The 18,841-nt window shown below is 40.2% G+C and overlaps 1 protein-coding gene across 7 annotated transcripts in view; it reads left to right on the plus strand.

Moving 5' to 3' along the window:
- Positions 1-18,841, plus strand: part of STPG4 (sperm-tail PG-rich repeat containing 4) — a 64,203-nt gene that overhangs the window by 4,786 nt on the left and 40,576 nt on the right. For all 7 annotated transcript variants that reach the window (XR_008522145.1, XM_054547578.1, XM_054547580.1 and 4 more), the window contains 2 exons: positions 1,734-1,793; positions 3,227-3,484. Coding sequence is in view for 6 of the 7 variants with exons in the window: in XM_054547578.1 (XP_054403553.1) it covers positions 1,734-1,793; positions 3,227-3,484 (318 nt within the window). In the remaining variant the exon portion in view is untranslated. The remainder of the gene's footprint in view (positions 1-1,733; positions 1,794-3,226; positions 3,485-18,841) is intronic.

An 18,841-nucleotide genomic window follows, 5' to 3' on the forward strand; every position in this document is an offset into this window, starting at 1 on the left:
CTACCTTTGCTACGTTTTTCTTTTAGAGTCTCGCTCTGTCACCCAGGCAGGAGTGCAGCGGTGTGATCTCGGCTCACTGCAACCTCCACCTCCCGGGTTCAAGGGATTCTCCTGCCTCAGCCTCCCGCGTAGCTGGGATTACAGGTGCATGCACCGCCATGCCTGGCCTTTGTTACGTTTTCAAATAAATGTGGGTGAGGGTTGTTTAACCTAATCTTTTATCTTTCCCCTTAGAGTGAATTTAAAGTGGTAGATAGGTGGAATTTAGATCACCTGTCTTGGGCAAAACAAAACAGCAGCTGCCAATTGTCTTCCATTAGATTGATCGCGTTTACTTCCCTCTCCTTCCCATCTCATTTTCCTTATTCTGGGGTACGGGTGCGAGGCCCGTGTTGACCTGCCTGAGAAAGTTGTATTTCTGTGACTATAAAAGTGCAACAGAGAAGATTGAACATAAATCTCACGAAGAAGTATCAAGGAAGAAGCTCGGCTTTAGCAGTGTCGTGAGACAATGTTTTTTAAAGAAATTAACATATTTCATAATAAAATAAAGCCCAGTGGTACTCATAAGTACAGTAGATTTAAGTTACTAGACAGGAAGAATGAATTATATCAGTTTTACTGATTATTACTTTTAATGCAGTCTTGCTTGATGACCTATATTTTATAGTAATAAAGGCATTATAAATGAAAGGAGAACTCAACATTTTAATGATTTTACCTAGGACAAACAGCAATATACTAAACGGTTGTGTTCTGTGGACAATAGGCTGAAATAAATATGAAATAATAATGGATGAATGGGTATAGAGTACTAAATATGAAGACAAAAGCTTCCTTGGAAACTGAGGAATACCAAAATAATCAGTTTCTTAACTTGGCAAATGGGATGTTAAAAATTAAAGCTACCATTTATTGAGCACTGGTTGTAGATGCAAGTCTTTATATGTACAATGCCTTATTCTTTTTTTCCCCTGAGGTGGCTTCTTGCTTTGTCCCCCAGGTTGGAGTTGCAGTGATGTGATCTTGGCCCACTGCAACCTCCGCCTACCGAGTTCAAGTGATTCTCATGCCTCAGCCTCATGAGTAGGGATTACAGCCTTCTGAGTAGGGATTACAGGCATGTGCCACCATGCCCAGCCAATTTTTTTGTATTTTTAGTACAGACAGGGTTTCAACATGTTGGCCAGGCTGGTCTTAAACTCCTGGCCTCAAGTGATCCACCCAACTTGGCCTCTCAAAGTGCTGGGATTACAGGCGTGAGCCACCACGTCTGGCATACAATGCTTTATTCTCGTGCCAACTCTGGTAGTGCCTTATTTTTATACTACTGTGAGGAAGCATGAGGGTTGGGTAACTCACCCAGTGCACCTAGCTGGTAAGTGGCAGAGCTGAGTTCCAGCCTAAGTCTGTCTGGCTTCAAGCCCAACTCTTTTCTTCCTAAGAACACCACATTTTGTTACGTTTAATATACTTAAAACATCTCTGTGAGATGGGGGTGTTTATTACTCTAATTTTATCAAAGGGAATTTAGTTATTTGAAAGGACTTAAGACCATAAAATAACAGTTTAAGGAAATATGGGCAAATTTATTATTATGTAGCTTTTATTTTAATGAAGGCTTATCAGTTGGGTATGGGTGTGGATTTCTTCAAGCAAATGTTTTATAAATTATATTTAATTTCAAGGGATCACCTCTCAAATGAATAAGCATACTTCGTGTTTGTTAACAGAAACCAGCCCGAAAGACTTCCTCTTTTGAAAGAGAAGGATGGTGGAGAATAGCATTAACAGTATGTACATTGTTCAGTCTTTCCTATTCACATTATTCCTATTCCATTAATATTTTAATCAGTTATACCTTCTAAGACTAACACTAAATTGTAAGAAAACAGTGATTGTTCAGATCTGCATGGACCTCATTTCATACTTAAAATTTTAGTGTCAGCATATGAATAAGAAACTAACTTTTAATTTTGAATGCAATAGAAGCTTGGGAAAGTTAATTCTAGAAATCTAGGTGCTGTAAAGAATATCTAGATACGGCTAACCTATGCTCTTATGATCTGGGTGAGATTGCAAAACAAAAAAAGCATACATTCTGGAAAGGTGTTTTGGTTTCAGTTTGTATCTTATATGGTATAGACCTTATGCAAATGGTTCTTAATATGGTCAATATATGAAAGCAAAATGGTAATATATGGAAGAAAAATGACCAGAAGATCCCCCTCTCCAGAGAGTTTCTATATTACAGACATATTTTCTGTCAATGCCCTTCAATAATAGAGGGACTTCATGGGTGAAAGCCTTCTTGGAATTGCAGTAATTTTAATGGCAGAACTGAGCTGAGTGCTCAGTGGAAAGATGGCCGCAAAAGCAGCAGTGACTAAACATTCAATTCTGGCCATTCAGCCACACTGATTGTAATTTGAAAGTACCAAACCTCTTATTGGACTAACTAGGCCATATGCTCTGCCAGTTTATCCTGGTCTCATGTCATTATCCTTTAGCTTCCCACTTGAGGGCTAGAGAGAAACATAGTATTGGCTAAGCAGACGTAGGATAGCTTCTAGTTAGCCAAGAGACTATCCTGAGTGGTCTCACTAGAGGTCTGAAATTCATGGTCAAGGTTGAATCCCAAAGTTGAATCACCGAAGTTGCCTTTTAAAAAGTTAAATTTCGGCCAGGCGTGGTGGCTCACGCCTGTAATCCCAGCACTTTGGGAGGCCAAGGCGGGCAGATCATGAGGTCAGGAGATCTATACCATCCTGGCTAACACAGTGAAATCCTGTCTCTACTAAAAATACAAAAAAAAACCAAAAAAACAAAAAAAAAAACTAGCCGGGCGTGGTGGCTGGTGCCTGTAGTCCCAGCTACTTGGGAGGCTGAGGCAGGAGAATGGCATGAACCCGGGAGGCGGAGCTTGCAGTGAGCCTAAATCGCGCCACTGCACTCCAGCCTGGGTGACAGAGCCAGACTCTGTCTCAAAAAAAAAAAAAAGTTACATTTCAACTCTAACCCATTTGCTACAATTCAGCAATTATTTCAGAAAGGAAATAATCATGATTTTGAAATACTCTTCTGTCAAGAGTGTTTACTGTATTTGATATAATTTCATTAAACTTGAAAACAGAGAATGTTACTTGGGAGCTTCCCATCCAAGAATGGTGTTTTAGGAGAAGTTACGTGTTTACACAATCTTAAAACTGATGTCAATTTTCCACAGAATACTCCTATACCTGGCACTTACCACTTGAAAACTTTTATTGAAGAATCCCTATTAAATCCAGTGATAGCAACCTACAATTTTAAAAACGAAGGAAGGAAAAAGCCACCTCTTGTGCAAAGAAACAATCCAGTCCTAAATGATCTTCCGCAGTATATGCCTCCTGACTTCCTGGACCTGTTAAAGAAGCAAGTGGCTACTTACTCATTCAAAGACAAACCACGGCCAAGCCCCAGCACACTAGTTGACAAAGATCAGGTAAAGTGCTACTGGCAGATTGCTTTGTGTGGGAAAGCTACTAAGAGCCCCTGAGGAAAGTATTTTTATACATAGAGTGTATCTTCCCCCAGGAGAAATGGAAAACCTTTAAGATGTCTTATTTCCCGTAGAAACCAAACAAGGACTGCCTGATTTGCAAATGTTTCCAGTAAGATTTTTCCCTATAACATCTTCTTAACCTAAGGGGAGTACATGGGGAGAAATGTTTTCCTCTTGGGCAACTCTTGGCGGGATTCCCCTAGCCTGGAGAGCCCCTGGGATCTTATGTCATTGGGCTATGCTCTTATCTCTTCAAGCAGTGTATGCGGTGAATCTTCTTCTTTTAAAGAGACAACCTGCCTCTCAGGGAGTATCCTTATTACAGCATAAATATAACTACATACCACAGGGAAGCTTTTAAAAACTTTTCATATAGAAATGACCCATCTCTACAAAAAATAAAGAAAAATAGCCGGGTGTAGTAGCGCATGCCTGTGGTCCCAACTACTCTGGAAGCTGAGGTGGGAGGATCACTTGAGGCCAGGTGTTGTAGATGAGCCTGGGCAATATAACAAGAACACAACTCTTAAAACAAAAACAAAAACAAAAAATTAGCTACTTGGGAAGCCAGGGCAGGAGGATCCCTTGAGCCTGGGAGTTTGAGGCTGCAGTGAGCTATGATTATACGACTGTACCCCAGCCTGGGTGACAGAGTGACATGCTGTCTCTAAAAATATTTTTTTTAATTAAAAAAAAAAAAGAAAAGAGGTGAGCACGTGGTCCCAGGAGGGTCAGCTTCTACTCTCAGCTCCACCAGTTCATTTGTAGCATTGATAATAAAGAGCACTACTGAGCTCACAGTCCTGCACTATGGCTCTGTGGAAGGAAGATGTTCCTGACCCGGAGGTATTTAAGCAACAATACAAGACAAAGTTTATCAAGTGCTCAGATAAATAGTGGAGCTGGAAATGCCAAAAGAGAGTTCAAGTGCCAAAGGAGGCTGGATTAAAAGGCTGGAAAGCTTAACTGGACCTTCACTAATACATGTCTTTTATGTGGCTCTTAATGGTTTACTATGGGCTTCCATGTATATTCTCTTAGTTGCTTCCTTCTTAAGCATTCTGAAATAGATAGAACAGATATTAACTCCATTTTACATGCAAGAAAACTAAGGTGAGTAGAGACTAAGTAACTTGTCCAAAGGCACATTGCTAATACTTAAGTAGGTGAAGCAGCACTTTTTACTGAGGGCTTCTGCACCAAAATTTAGTCCTCTTTCCAGTCTACCATGTGCCCCTCGCCTTGAATGAGGGGCAGGGTTTGGGTAGATGGAATCCAAAGGAGGTATTCCGAGGGAGGAGTACAGCATTGTTGAAGGCATGGAAGTGGCGGGAACACGGTCTGTTCAAGGGATAGAGTTGTGATTTGGACTTTGTTACTTGGGACTTTGGGTACTTGTCTCAATTCTCTCTGCATTAATATTTCCCATTTATAAATAAGCTAATAATTGTATCAGTCTTCATAACTTCATCAGAATATTATTGTGATAACCTGAGACAAATGTATTGCAGCTGGAGGTTGAATTAAGTACAAGGGGTTGTAATTACTAAAGTGGACACGAAATTTTCAGCAGGATGAACACATGTCAAATCCAACCTTTCTACTACTTTGCAAATTGTAGCTTTGAAACGGAACAGAATGGTAAGTGTTCATTGGGTATATCTTATCCTGTTTGCTTCAGTGGATGCATACAAACTCTGAATTATACTAGCACCTTTATGGCTTGCTACCAGATAACCAGGCTATGTGTGAAATTGTTCTGGCTATCTCAAATGCAAAATCTTTCTTATTCTCTTCTGCCATTTTCTTTTCTGCTTCCTCTCTTCTCGCTTTTACAAGTCCCTGAAAATCAGCCAAAGGCCCAGTGTTGAAAGGAGAAAACGTACAAGGATGGAGTTACACAATACTAAAAGTTTTAAAAGACCAAAAGAATTAGGCTTACTCAGAAGGATGGATAAAACCTTCTGAAAACATAGTTTTTCTGTTTCTTCCTTCCTCTCCACCTCCCACAAAGGATTAAACTCTAGAAACTGGAAAAATTCAGTGTTTTTCTAATTTTCTATTTCAAAGATATATATGTTCACAAGGGGAAAGATAAACATTGTTTACTCACCAGTAAAATTCAAAATTCTAATATTTTAATAGCAGAACTCAGAATAATTTGAATTTGGGGTAGATATAGTATGTATTATTGTTATTCATTAAGCTAGAACAGCATTCTCAAATTTTATAATTTTTCACAGAATATTCATTTTATGTCTTTCCGTGGCTGCTTTTTATTTGTAATAAAGTTTTCAGGAATACTATGCAGCCATAAAAAAGGATGAGTTCATGTCCTTTGTAGGGACATGGATGAAGCTGGAAACCATCATTCTCAGCAAACTATCACAAGGACAAAAAACCAAACACCACATGTTCTCACTCATAGGTGGGAATTGAACAATGAGAACACTTGGACACAGGAAGGGGAACATCACACACAGGGGCCTGTCGTGGAGTTGGGGGAGTGGGGAGGGATAGCATTAGGAGGTATACCTAATGTAAGTGACGAGTTAACGGGTGCAACACACCAACATGGCACATGTATACATATGTAACAAACCTGCACATTGTGCACATGTACCCTAGAACTTAAAGTATAATAATATAAATAAAGTTTTCACTATTTTTAGTAACTTTATTCTGAGGCATGTAACTCAACTCGAGAATCTATATTGAAGACACTTTCTATTTTTTTTTTCAACTTTTATTTTAGATTCAGGGTCTACATGTGCAGGTTTGTTACCCGTGTATATTCCATGATGCTGAGGTTTGGGGTACGATTGATCCCATCACCCAAGTGCTGAGTGGCTAACTACTAGTACCCAATAGTTAGTTTTTCAACCCTTTCACCCCTACTGTACAGTCTTATTAGGCACATATATATGGGCTATATGCAGTGGCTCACACCTGTAATCCCAGCACTTTGGGAGGCCGAGGCAGGTGGATCACTTGAGGCCAGGAGTTTGAGACGAACCTGGCCAGCATGGTGAAACCCCATCTCTACTATAAGAAAAATACAAAAATTAGCTAGGCATTGTGGCACAGGTCTGTAATCCCAGCTACTTGGGAGGCTGAGGCACGAGAATTGCTTGAACCCGGGAGGTAAAGGGTACAGTGAGTTGAGATTGTGCCACTGCCCTCCAGCCTGGGCGACAGAGCAAGACCCTGTCTCAAAAAAAAAAGGAATATATATATATAGATATTTGAATGCGTGTGTGTGTGCATGCATATACTTGTCTATATTTGGCCCTTTTCAAAGATTTGAGGTGGCTCCGTAATTTTTCTAATAACCTTTTTCTTAACAGATAAATAGTATATTCACATTGTAGAATATATGTACACAAATGGGACCACCTTCTCCGTAGGTAAAATTTTATGACCTGCTATTTCCCCTAGTGTTGTAGTCCTCCGCTGACCCCTGGGTTACTCCCCTTATTCCTTGATATTAGCCCCCTTCCCTCACTGTCACTCTTTTCACTACTCATATCATAATTTCAACACACACATAGATGATCTTTCAACAACCTGGCTTCTCAGTTTCTTGAACTTTCCGCTACCTCAGCCACTCACTCCTTAGATGTTTTTCAAGACCAAGAATTTCAACTCTCTACAATCTCTACATGAATCCCACTCTCTAATATCCCAACCCTAACAATTTTTCCATTCCCCACAGGCTACAATCCTAATCTATTGATTCTCCTACCTTTTCACTACCTCTCAACCCCCTTCTTCCTTGCAAAGCTCCAATCCCATAGTTAATCATTATAGTTACTCCCTGCATACACTGTCAATTCCCTTGCCCCTAACAGCTCATCTTTTACTTGTTTGGCAAAGCCACAACCCTGGGTATGTCTCTCTTTGTATTAATACCTGCATCCATGTAGCTGCATGACTGGTCTCATGCTAAATTCTTCACCTCTAATGGGCACTGAATGGACTTCTCTAGTCTGTTTACTTTCCCATTCTCTTGGGTGGTTTTATCTTGTATATCCTATTTGTTTATTTATTTAAGACACTGTCACCGAGGCTACAGTACAGTGGCACAATCATAGCTCACTGTAGCCTCGATTCCCCAGGCTCAAGCAATCCTCCCCCTTAGCTTCCTGAATAGCTGGGACTACAAGCACGCACCAGCCACCATGCCTGGCTAATTTTTTAAATTTTTAGAAGAGGCGGTCTCATTATGTTGCCCAGGCTGGTCTCAAACTCCTGAGCTCCAGCGATCCTCCCGCCTCATCCCCACTAAGTGCTGAGATTACAGGCATGAGTCATGCACCCAGCCACTCTCCCCTCTTTTCAAACCTCCTACACTTCCTCCCCCATCCTCATTTTTGGTTTTTCTTCTCAGCCATTTTTTGCCATCTCTGCTCTTCCCTCATCTCCATCTTGGAGTGCCCCAGGCACTCAGACCTCTGCTCCATCTCTGCTCATTCTCTGAATGGTGATCTCATCTAGTCTCACTCAAGGCTATGAACACCATGTATTTGTTGGTGATTACCAAATTTATATCTGCCACCTAGATTTTTTTCTTGAATTCCAAACTTGTATATCCAATTCCTTTTCTTTTTTTTTTTTCAGTAGAGATGGGGTCTCACTATGTTGCCCAGGCTGGTCTCAAACTCCTGGGCTCAGGTGGTCCTCCTGCCTTGGCCTCCCAAAGTGCTGAGATTACAGGAGTGAGCCACTGTGGCCAATTCCCTTTTTGGTTTATTCATCTGTATGTCTAATCCTGGGTTTGTCAAGCTCGGCACTGCTGACGTTTTGGGCAGGATAAATCTTTGTTTTGGTTGGGTGTGGCGGGGGGCTGTTCTGTGCATTGTAGCACCTGGCCTCTACTCATTAAGTATCATTAGCAATCTACTTTTCCAGTTGTAACAACGAAAAATGTCTGCAGACATTGCCATGCTCCTGGTTCAGAACCACTAAGTTAAAGCAATATGATAATGAGTGTGATCTCTGAGTGGCTTTTCTCAAGGCCAGCAGGGATATTGTGAACTGGCTTCATTCTTAACTTTGTCTTACTACTCCCTGTCACTCTCTTCCTGACCCACTTGTCCTTTTGGCTGTATCTTGAACTTACCACTCACACTCCTATCTCAAGGTATTTTCACTGTACCCTTTTTCTGGGATACTCTTATCCAAGATATCTGGATGGCCTACTCTCTGTCCTTCTTCAAGTCTTTGTTCAAGTGTCATGTTCTCAATGAGCCCCATTTAAATTTACTATTCAACGCTTCAGATCTTCCCTACCCAGTTCTTATATTTTTTTCTTGGCATCTATAGCTATCAAGTGTACTATATAATTTACTTGCACTTTACATTGATTATTTGTTAATGTGCCTTCTCCCACGAATGAAGCTTCATGAGGACATGAATATTTATCTGTTTTGCTCATTATTATATCTCTGTCTAGAACAGTGTCTGATGATTAATATTGGTTGAACCTGTGAATGAATTAATGTTTACTTAAATACCTGAAATCTGACTGGGCCTTACTCATTTTGTTTTCTTATGTGTATGTGATTGTCTTTAACTGTGTATTGCTCATTACTCTTGAAAATGTATTTTTGTGAATTCCCCAAGGCCTAAGTTTTGCTTTGGCTTCTGTTAATATTTAGGGGAGCCACCAGTCTGGTACAACTCAAAATGCAGTGTTTATGTCCTCTTGGATCACCCAAGCATTGTGAATTTGGGCTGGAATTCATGAAAGGGACAGCCCATGGTTATAATCTCTCAGGGACGGGTTTCTTCTCCCTCCCAATTCTTGCTTAGGCAACCCTCTGCAGTCCCCTTGGCAGTGGAGTGAGGTGGGAGAGTTTACTTTCAGGAAGTACCTTTCTAAGGTCTCAAATTCCAGTGGGTATCCTCCATTAGACTCCTTCCTTCCTTTATCATGAATAGGCCCAGACTTTGAGCCCTGGATTCTTCCAGGGCTCTGAAGATCCTTTAAACTCAGCTGTGTTCTGTTGAATTTAGTCTGCACCAGCAAACATTCTCTAGACAAAATTAAGCCACTTACCTCCTTGGCTTCTTGCTGTCTTTTAGTTTAGGATCATGTAATTTCCTACTATATTGTTGGCAATTCCATATCTTTTTAAAAACTCTTCTGTGGCTGGGCACGGTGGCTCACGCCTGTAATCCCAGCACTTTGGGAGGCCGAGGTGGGCAGATCACGAGGTCAACAGATCAAGACCTTCCTGGCTAACACAGTGAAACCCCGTCTCTACTAAAAATACAAAAAATTAGCCAGGCATGGTGGCACACACCTGTAGTCCCAGCTACTCGAGAGGCTGAGGCAGGAGAATCGTTTGAATCTGGGAGGCGGAGGTTGCAGTGAGCCAAGGTCATGCCACTGCACTCCAGCCTGGGCGACAGAGCAAGACTTCATCTCAAAAAACAAAAAACCTCTTTTGTTTGTTTGTTTTTAATATTTTATCTTTCATTTCTAGTTGTCAGCAGTGGGAAGGTTAATCGCCCAAATAAATAACCTAGCATGTCATTTGCAGAAACCAGAATTTCTTCCTTTTAGAAATATATTATTAATCTTTTTCATGTATTCTTTACACATCATTTATTTTATGTATTTATACATTTGTTTATTTATTTTGTAGAGTCAGGGTCTTACTATGTTACCCAGGCTGGTTTTAAACTCCTGGACTCAAGCAGTCCTCCTGCCTCAGCCTTCCCAAGTGTTGGGATGACAAGTGTGAGCCACCATGTCCAGTCTATACATCATTTTTAATAGCTGCATAGTTTTCTTGTATATGGACATATCCTAATATATTCAGCCATCCCCTGTGGTTAGTCATAGAGTGGAATTGTTAAGGAAAGGATATGTTGAAGTCTGTGTCTTTCCAGATGCATTGCCCAAAGTCCTAGAGAAAGGTTGTCCTATTCTGCAAGTCTACCTTGCAGAGTAGAAGTCCATTACCTTTTGAAATGTATCATTTATATTTTCAACTGGAAACATGGATCTGGTGACTTAAATGGAGGATTTTAAAGTATAAGCTTGAAATCAACATGCTAGGGTAACTTCAGGACAACCTGAAGTCAGTTTAAACTGTGCCAGTCAGAACATGGTTCCAGAATCTATCTACAATTAGTGGGACAGGGAGAAGATGGTGATGCTGTCTCAGCCTGTAGCCAGTGAATCATTACTGAACAAGGTCAGTCAATGCAAAAAACGTAGAGTATTACCACTGTGAAGATGCAAGGGAGTTTCCAGAAAATGCTGATCACTAACTGGCTTTATCACCTGTATCAAATGGTGAAAATGAGTCATGGTCTTCTACAATCCAATTATAATAAATATTCTGGTTAAAAATGAGCAAAGGGTGGCCAGGCATGGTGGCTCACACCTGTAATCCCAGCACTTTGGGAGGCCGAGGTGGGTGGATCATAAGGTCAGGAGATCGAGACCATCCTGGCTAACACGGCGAAACCCTGACTACTAAAAATACAAAAAAAAATTAGCCGGGCGTGGTGGCACATGCCTGTAGTCCCAGCTATTTGGGAGGCTGAGGCAGGAGAATGGTGTGAACCCAGGAGGCAGAGCTTGCAGTGAGCCAAGATCGCACCACTGCCCTCCAGCCTGGGCGACAGAGCGAGAATCCGTCTCAAAAAAAAAAAAAAAATGAGCAAAGGGCATGAGCTGGCAATTCACAAAGAGATACACCAGTTACTGAAAAAGAAAGTGATGCTTGGCTTCAACTAATAAATAATTACAGAGGAATAATAGTGAGGCACAATTTTCGCCTATCAGGTGATCAACTATGTAAGTACTGTACGTTGATACCCAATATTGGCAAAGGGGATACACAAACAGATACTCTCATATGTTGTTTATGTGAATACAAACTGGTGCAAATATTTTGGAGGGCAATTTGGCAACCTAGCAACATTCTAAATGCACATAGCCTTAAACTCAGCAATGCCAGTTAAATAATGATACACCCATACAAATGACATACTGTGCAACCATTACAAATGTTGAGGTTGGCTGGGTGCGGTGGCTCACGCCTGTAATCCCAGCACTTTGGGAGGCCGAGGCAGGCAGATCACCTAAGACCAGCCTGGCCAAAATAGTGAAATCCTGCCTCTACTAAAAATACAAAAAAATTGGTCGGGTGTGGTGGCAGGCACCTGTAATCCCAGCTACTCGGGAGACTAAGGCAGGACATCGTTTGAATCCAGGAGGTGGAGGCTGCTGTGAGCCAAGATCGCGCCACTGCACTCCAGCCTGCACAAGAGCAAAACTCTCTCAAAAAAAAAAAAAAAAAAAGATGAGATAAATCTATATGTGTTGATATGGAAGCATCTCTAAGTTGTTACTACATGAAAAAAAATGAAGGTACAAGTCAATATTTAGAGTATAATCCCATTTGTATAAATGAAAACAAATGTACATATATGTGATGTTAAATGCATACTTTTTTCCCCTGAGAAATACTTTCATAATCACCAACAGTGGTTTCCATTTGGAAGGTAGAGGTTAGATAGGGAGCAAGGAGACTATTAATTTTTTTCTTTCTGTTGATATTGTTTTCAGTGTGTAAATGATACACTTTCAATCATGCCCATTTGTAAGTAACTCGAAATTTTTTCCAACTAACATTTTTGTTCTCTTGTTTTCTTTCTTTAAATGTTCCATTTTAAAAAAATTCTCTTATTTACTTCCTAGGTTGGGAACATTTCAATGAAAATCACAATTAAGCAAATGAAATTTGAAATTTGAAATTTCAATTTAAAGGTTAGCTTTAGCATTGCCTTGGAAGATGAAGCTCATGGAAAATGAAACAAATTTGGCAATTCTATTCCCTCTTTGCCTCTGTATCTGTTTTTGGTCAAAAAGAGGTAGCCAGGCTAGAAAGGCACCCCATTAAATTAGAGAATGAATCAAAGGATCCATTTGAATATGTTCAAACTACATCCTTGAACTAGTTGAGAGAGAGGTTGAAAAATCTGGCAGTTAACTCACTGATCTTTGTTAGCTGTGTTTATAGCTGTGATGAGGATATCTCTGAAAATAGAATAATTTGCAGAATGCTCCATGGTAAAATGACTACTGAAGCGATTTTCAACAGGATGGTTTTTCCTTGAGCATGGTATCAACCAAAGTTTGTGCCCACAGAAGGGCTGACCAGCCACACTGCAGCAGTAATGGTGAACATCAGAGTGGGCATCCTAGATCCTTCAGTAGCCACACAGCATCCCCAGAGAATCCTCCCGCTGAAAGTACAACCCTCCCCCAGGTGTTCAGTGTGTTCAGTAAAGTGGTAAAATGATAAATTTTACTTAGAAAACAACAAAAAACAGCAGTGATCTGAATACTCATTTTAGACCTGAAGTGTTTGTTGATTTTGAACCGTTGCACTACTATATAGCTATAAACCATAGGAAGGGTGCCAGTCACTCTGAGAACCCAAGAGTTAAATGTGGGGATAACAAAGAGCATAATGTAGCAAAGATGAAACCATTCTTCATTTAAATGAAAAAAAGTAGCACTCAAAGTGGTTAGTCAAGCGGCTTATTTAGCAGATTTTTTTTTTTTTTTTTTGAGACGGGACTTCTCAAAGAGCCCCTGCAAAGTAATGCAGTGATTGACACTTAAAATATGTCAAGAGTGTGGCAAACAAAAGTGAAGTTTGAAAGCTGGATACAGATAATTTATCTCAGGGATGACACTCACTTGTAGTTCTTAGTGAAAATTACAAGATATTGGTGAAATTAAGGATATCATTAGTATCATTGGGCATGTTTTCTTTCTTTCTTTCTTTCTTTTTTTTTTTTTTTTTTTTGAGAAAGTCCCATGTTGTCTATTTCTCAGACCTTAAAGAAATCTGAGCAGTGAGTCAGTAATGTTTCCATATGACACAAGAGGCTTTACTTCTGAGAGAGAAGAGACACTTAAAGAAATTTCTATCAAGACCTGGAAATGGCTGGGAGTGGTGGCTCATGCCTGTAATCCCAGCACTTTGGGAGGCCAAGGGGGGCAGATCACTTGAGGTCAGGAGTTCGAGACCAGCCTGGCCAATATGGCGAAACCCCATCTCTACTAAAAATACAGAAATTAGCTGGCCGTGGTGGTGCACACCTGTAGTCCCAGCTACTTGGGAGACTAAGGCAGGACGGTTGCTTGAACCTGGGAGGTGGAGGGTGCAGTGAGCCGAGATCACATCACTGCCTCCCCGATAGAGTGAGACCCTGTCTTAAAAACAAACAAACAAACAAACAAAAAAAGTACCTGGAAATATTTTACCTGCCAGCCCTCTGGCTGCATTCACCTTATGATTATTCTAATAGGGATTCTAAAGGTGTAGAAATCCTATTAGAAATCTGTTGCCTTCTGACCCACCTATTTATGGGTCTGGGTTCTCAAAATGGTGTCACGCTGACTTCCAGTTTCCAGTTCTGCATGTAAATAGCTTGGAAGTTGTAGTTCCATCCTAACAACAAGTTAAAAGCTAAACAAACTGAAAAATCAACAATTCTTTTAGACTTGTAAGAGAAGTGAGGTCACAGGGCAGACTATCCCCAAAATTGGAGAGATGGCTGGGAGGATACAGAGAATTACAATTTACCAGGGCAGAAAATACCAACTTCTGCAGGAACCGTGGCTGGGGTAGGAACACCTGAACTACAACTGATGAATTGCTGGAGGCTAAGTGTTGGCAAATCTGAGAGTTAAAAGCTCCAGGAGGACCTAATCATAGGGGGTGCCTCACATGTTTTGAGGTTTACCTGCAGGAGCTCTCCCAGGTTCTTACAGAGAAAAATCCTGCCCCTGCTGCTGGCAGAGGAAAGGAAAAGGAACCATTTTGAAATATGTCAGGCACTCTCTTATTAACAAGGCCTGCCCTCAGGAGAAACTATTCAATCAGGACCTGACTGACCTGAGGGAAGGGCAATACCCAACTCCAGCCAGCTTTAGTCATCCTGTGCCACCTAAGGGTGAGGAGGTAGCTGAGAAAAGCTTGTGAAATTCACAGTACAGATGGCCACAGACTTTCATGAGTCTATACCAGAGAGAGGTAGAGACTCATGAAAAAGACTGATACTGCAGCTGGGTGCTGTGGCTCACGCTTGTAATCCCAGCACTTCGGGAGGCTGAGGCGGGCGGATCACAGGGTTAGGAGTTTGAGACCAGCCTGGCCAACAGAGTGAAACTCCATCTCTACTAAAAATACAGAAATTAGCCAGGTGTGATGGTGGGCGCCTGTAGTCCCAGCTACTTAGGCGGCTGAGGCAGGAGAATCGCTTGAACCCAGGAGGCAGAGGGTGCAGTGGGCTGAGATTTAGAAGTAAATGGGTGGAGAAAGATATACTATGCAAACGCTAATTGGTCTAACTACACCAATTAAAAGACAGATTGTCGGAGTTAATCAAAATTGTCAGAGCATAATCTTGTATGCTGTCTACAAGAAACCCACTTTTGATCTCTTGGTAAATACGGCATCATTTGCGTGGAGGATCTGATTCATGAGATCTATACTGTTGGAAAATTCTTCAAAGAAGCAAATAACTTCCTGTGGCCCTTCAAATTATCCTTTCCATGAGATAGAATGAAGAAAAAGACCACCCATTTTGTAGAAGGTGGAGATGCTGGCAACAGGGGGGACCAGATCAACAGGCTTATTAGAAGAATGAACTAAGGTGTCTACCATGATTATTTTTCTAATCTGGTCAGTTAATAAACAGTACCTGCTCTCAAATGGAAAAAAATAAATAAATAAAGCAGGAGTAGCTATATTAGTTTCAAACAGAGCAGACATCAAAGCAATAAGTGTTATCAGGGATGAAGAGGAGCATTACATAATAAAGGGGTCAACTCTACAAGAAGATATAATTATATTTGGCAACGTGTATGTGCCTAACAACAGATCGTCAAAATATGTGAGGAAATAACTGATAGAACTGCAAGGAGAAATAGATGACTTCAGTATAAATACCCCTCTATCAGAAATGGACAAATACAGCAGGCAGAAAATCAGTCAGTACATAGTTGAACTCAACAGCACCATTTAATCAACAGGATATAATTTATGTCTATAGACTGCCTCATCCAAAAACAGCAGAAAACACATTTCTTCAAGCTCACATGGAACATTCACCAAGAGAGATCACATTCTGAGCCATAAAACATACCTTAACAGGGCTGGCAGCGGTGGCTCACACCTGTAATCCCAGCATGTTGGGAGGCCAAGGCAGGTGGATCACTTGAGGTCAGGAGTTCAAGACCAGCCTGGCCAACATGGTGAAACCCTGTCTCTACTAAAAATACAAAACAATTGGCCAGGTGCGGTGGCTCACGCCTGTAATCCCAGCACTTTGGGAAGCCTAGGCAGGCAGATCACGAGGTCAAGAGATCGAGACTAACCTGGCCAACATGGTGAAACCCTGTCTCTACTAAAAATACAAAAATTAGCTAGATGTGGTGGCATGTTCCTGTAATCCCAGCTACTCGGGAGGCTGAGACAGGAGAATCTCTTGAACCAGGGAGTCGGAGTTTGCAGTGAGCTGAGATCATGGCACTACATTCCAGCCTGGCAACAGAGCAAGACTCCATCTAAAGAAACAAATTAGCCAGGCATGGTGGCGGGTGCCTGTAATTCCAGCTACTTGGGAGGCTGAGGCAGGAGACTCACTTGAACCCAGGAGGTGGAGGTTGCAGTGAGCCGAGATCACACCACTGCACTGTAGCCTGGGTGACAGAGTAAGACTCTATCTCCAAAAAAAAAAAAAAAACCTTATCAAATTTAAAGGAATAGAAATTATACAATGTCTGCTCTCAGACCACAATGGAATTAAACTGAATTAAACTACAAATCAATAACACAAAGATAACTAGAAAACCCCAAAATATGTGGAGATTAAACAACACACTTATAAATAACACATGGATCTGTGTTGTTAGAAAAAAGTCTGAGGAGAAATGTTAAAATACTTTGAACTAAATGGAAGTGAAAACAAAATTTAACAAAATTTGTGGGATGTAGCAAAAGCAATGCTTAGAGGGAAATTTATAGTATTGAATGCATGTATTAGAAAAGAAGAAAGATCAAAAATTAATCATCTAAGTCTGCACCTTAGGAAACCAGAAAAAGAAGAGTAAATTAAATCCAAAGTAAGTGAAAGAAAAGAAATAATAAAAATTAGAGCAGAAGTCAATGAAATTGAAAACAAAATCAATAGAGAAAATCAAGGAACTCAAAGCTGATTCTTTGAAAAGATAATAAAATTGATAAGCCTCTAGGCTAACTAAGAAAAAAGAGAGAAAACACAAATGACTAATATTAGACACAAAAGAGGGGACATCACTACAGATCCTGTTGACATTAAAAAGGATAGTAAAGGAATATTCTGAATAACCCTATTTCCACAAATTTGATTACCTAGATAAAATGAACCAATTACTTGAAAGATAGAATTTTCCAATACTGACATGAAAAGAAATAGAGTCTGAATAGGCCTATATCTATTAAATTGAATCAGTGATTATAACCTTTCAAAATAGACATTGCTAGGCCCAGATGCATTCACAGGTGAATTCTATCAAACATTTAAGGAAGGAATTATGCCAATTCTTTACTAATCCCTTTCAGAAGATAGAGGGCAGAGGACACATCTCCTAACTCATTCTATTAGGCCAGCGTCACCATAATACCAAAACCAGACAAAGACATTACAAGAAATGAAAACTACAGACCAATATGTCTCATGAACATAGATGTAAAAATCCTCAACAAAATGATAGCAAATTAAGTCTAACAATGTATTAAAAAATTATACATTGCAACCAAGTGAGATTTATCCCAGGTATGCAATGCTGGCTCAATATTTTAAAAATCAAATAATCTATCACATCAACAGCTAAAAAAGAAAAGTCACATAATCATGTCAATAGATGCAGAAAAAGCATTTGAGAAAATTCAACACCCATTTATGAAAATAATTCTCAGTAAACTAGAAATACAGAGAAACTTCCTCAATTTGATAAAGAGTATCTATAAAAAACCTACAGCTAGCATCATACTTAATAGTGAGAAACTAGAAGCTTTCCCACTAAGATCAGGAAAAAGGCAAGGATGTCCTCTCTCACCATTCCTTTTCAACACTGTAGTGGAAGTTACAGCTAATGGAACAAGACAACAAAAGGAAATAAAAGGTATACTGATTGGGAAGGAAGAAAACTGCCTTGTTCACAGATAACATGATTGCCTATGTAGAAAATCCAAAAGGATCAACAAAAATTCCTGAAACTAATAACAAATTATAGCAAGTTTGCAGGATAAAGGTTAATATACAAAAGTCGATTACTTTCCTATATACCAGCAATAAAAAAGTGGAATTTGAATTTTAAAACACAGCACCTTTCAAAAAGCATGCCTTTCTCTCTCTTCCATTGACCAAACATTTGGCTAGAAATTGTAAGATTAGATGAAATGAATTTACTTCTCTTCCTTCTCAAACTACGTGTGTCAAAACTTATGATGATAGAAGGATTATTTGCATTATGAAATAAAATATTGCTGGTAAGGTCAAGCACACATACATACATAATGACTTCACATTAGAATGCCGAAAGATGACATACTTAGGTATAAATCTAACAAAGTATGTACAAGATCTAAATGAGGAAAACAACAAACTGATGAAAGAAATCAAAGAAGAACTTGGCTGGGCGCGGTGGCTCATGCCTGTAATCCCAGCACTTTGGGAGGCCAAGGCGGGTGCATCACCTCAGGTCAGGAGTTTGAGACCAGCCTGGCCAAAATAGTGAAACCCTGTCTCTACTAAAAAATACAAAAAATTAGCTGGGCGAGGTGGCAGGCGCCTGTAACCCCAGCTACTCGGGAAGCTGAGGCAGGACAATCGCTTGAACTTGGGAGGCAGAGGTTGCCGTGAGCTGAGATTGCGCCATTGCACTCCAGCCTGGGCAACAAGAGTGAAACTCCGTCTCAAAAAAAAAAAAAAAAAAAAAAAAAGGAAATCAAAGAAGAACTCAATAAATGAAGAGATTTCCCATGGATAGGAAGATCAATATTGTCAAGATGTCAGTTCTTCCCAATTTGATCTTTAAATTCAATGCAATCCCAATAATAATTACAGAATGTTATTTTGTGGCTATCAACAAACATTCTAAAGTTTATATGGAAAGGCAAAAACCTAGAATAGCCAACACAATGATGAAGGAGAATAGCAAAGTTAGAGGACTGACACTACCTGACTTCAAGGCCTACTTAAAAGCTACAGTAA

This window comes from Pongo abelii, chromosome 12, assembly GCF_028885655.2.
Source record: "Pongo abelii isolate AG06213 chromosome 12, NHGRI_mPonAbe1-v2.0_pri, whole genome shotgun sequence".
In the NCBI taxonomy this organism is placed as follows: Eukaryota; Metazoa; Chordata; class Mammalia; order Primates; family Hominidae; genus Pongo; species Pongo abelii.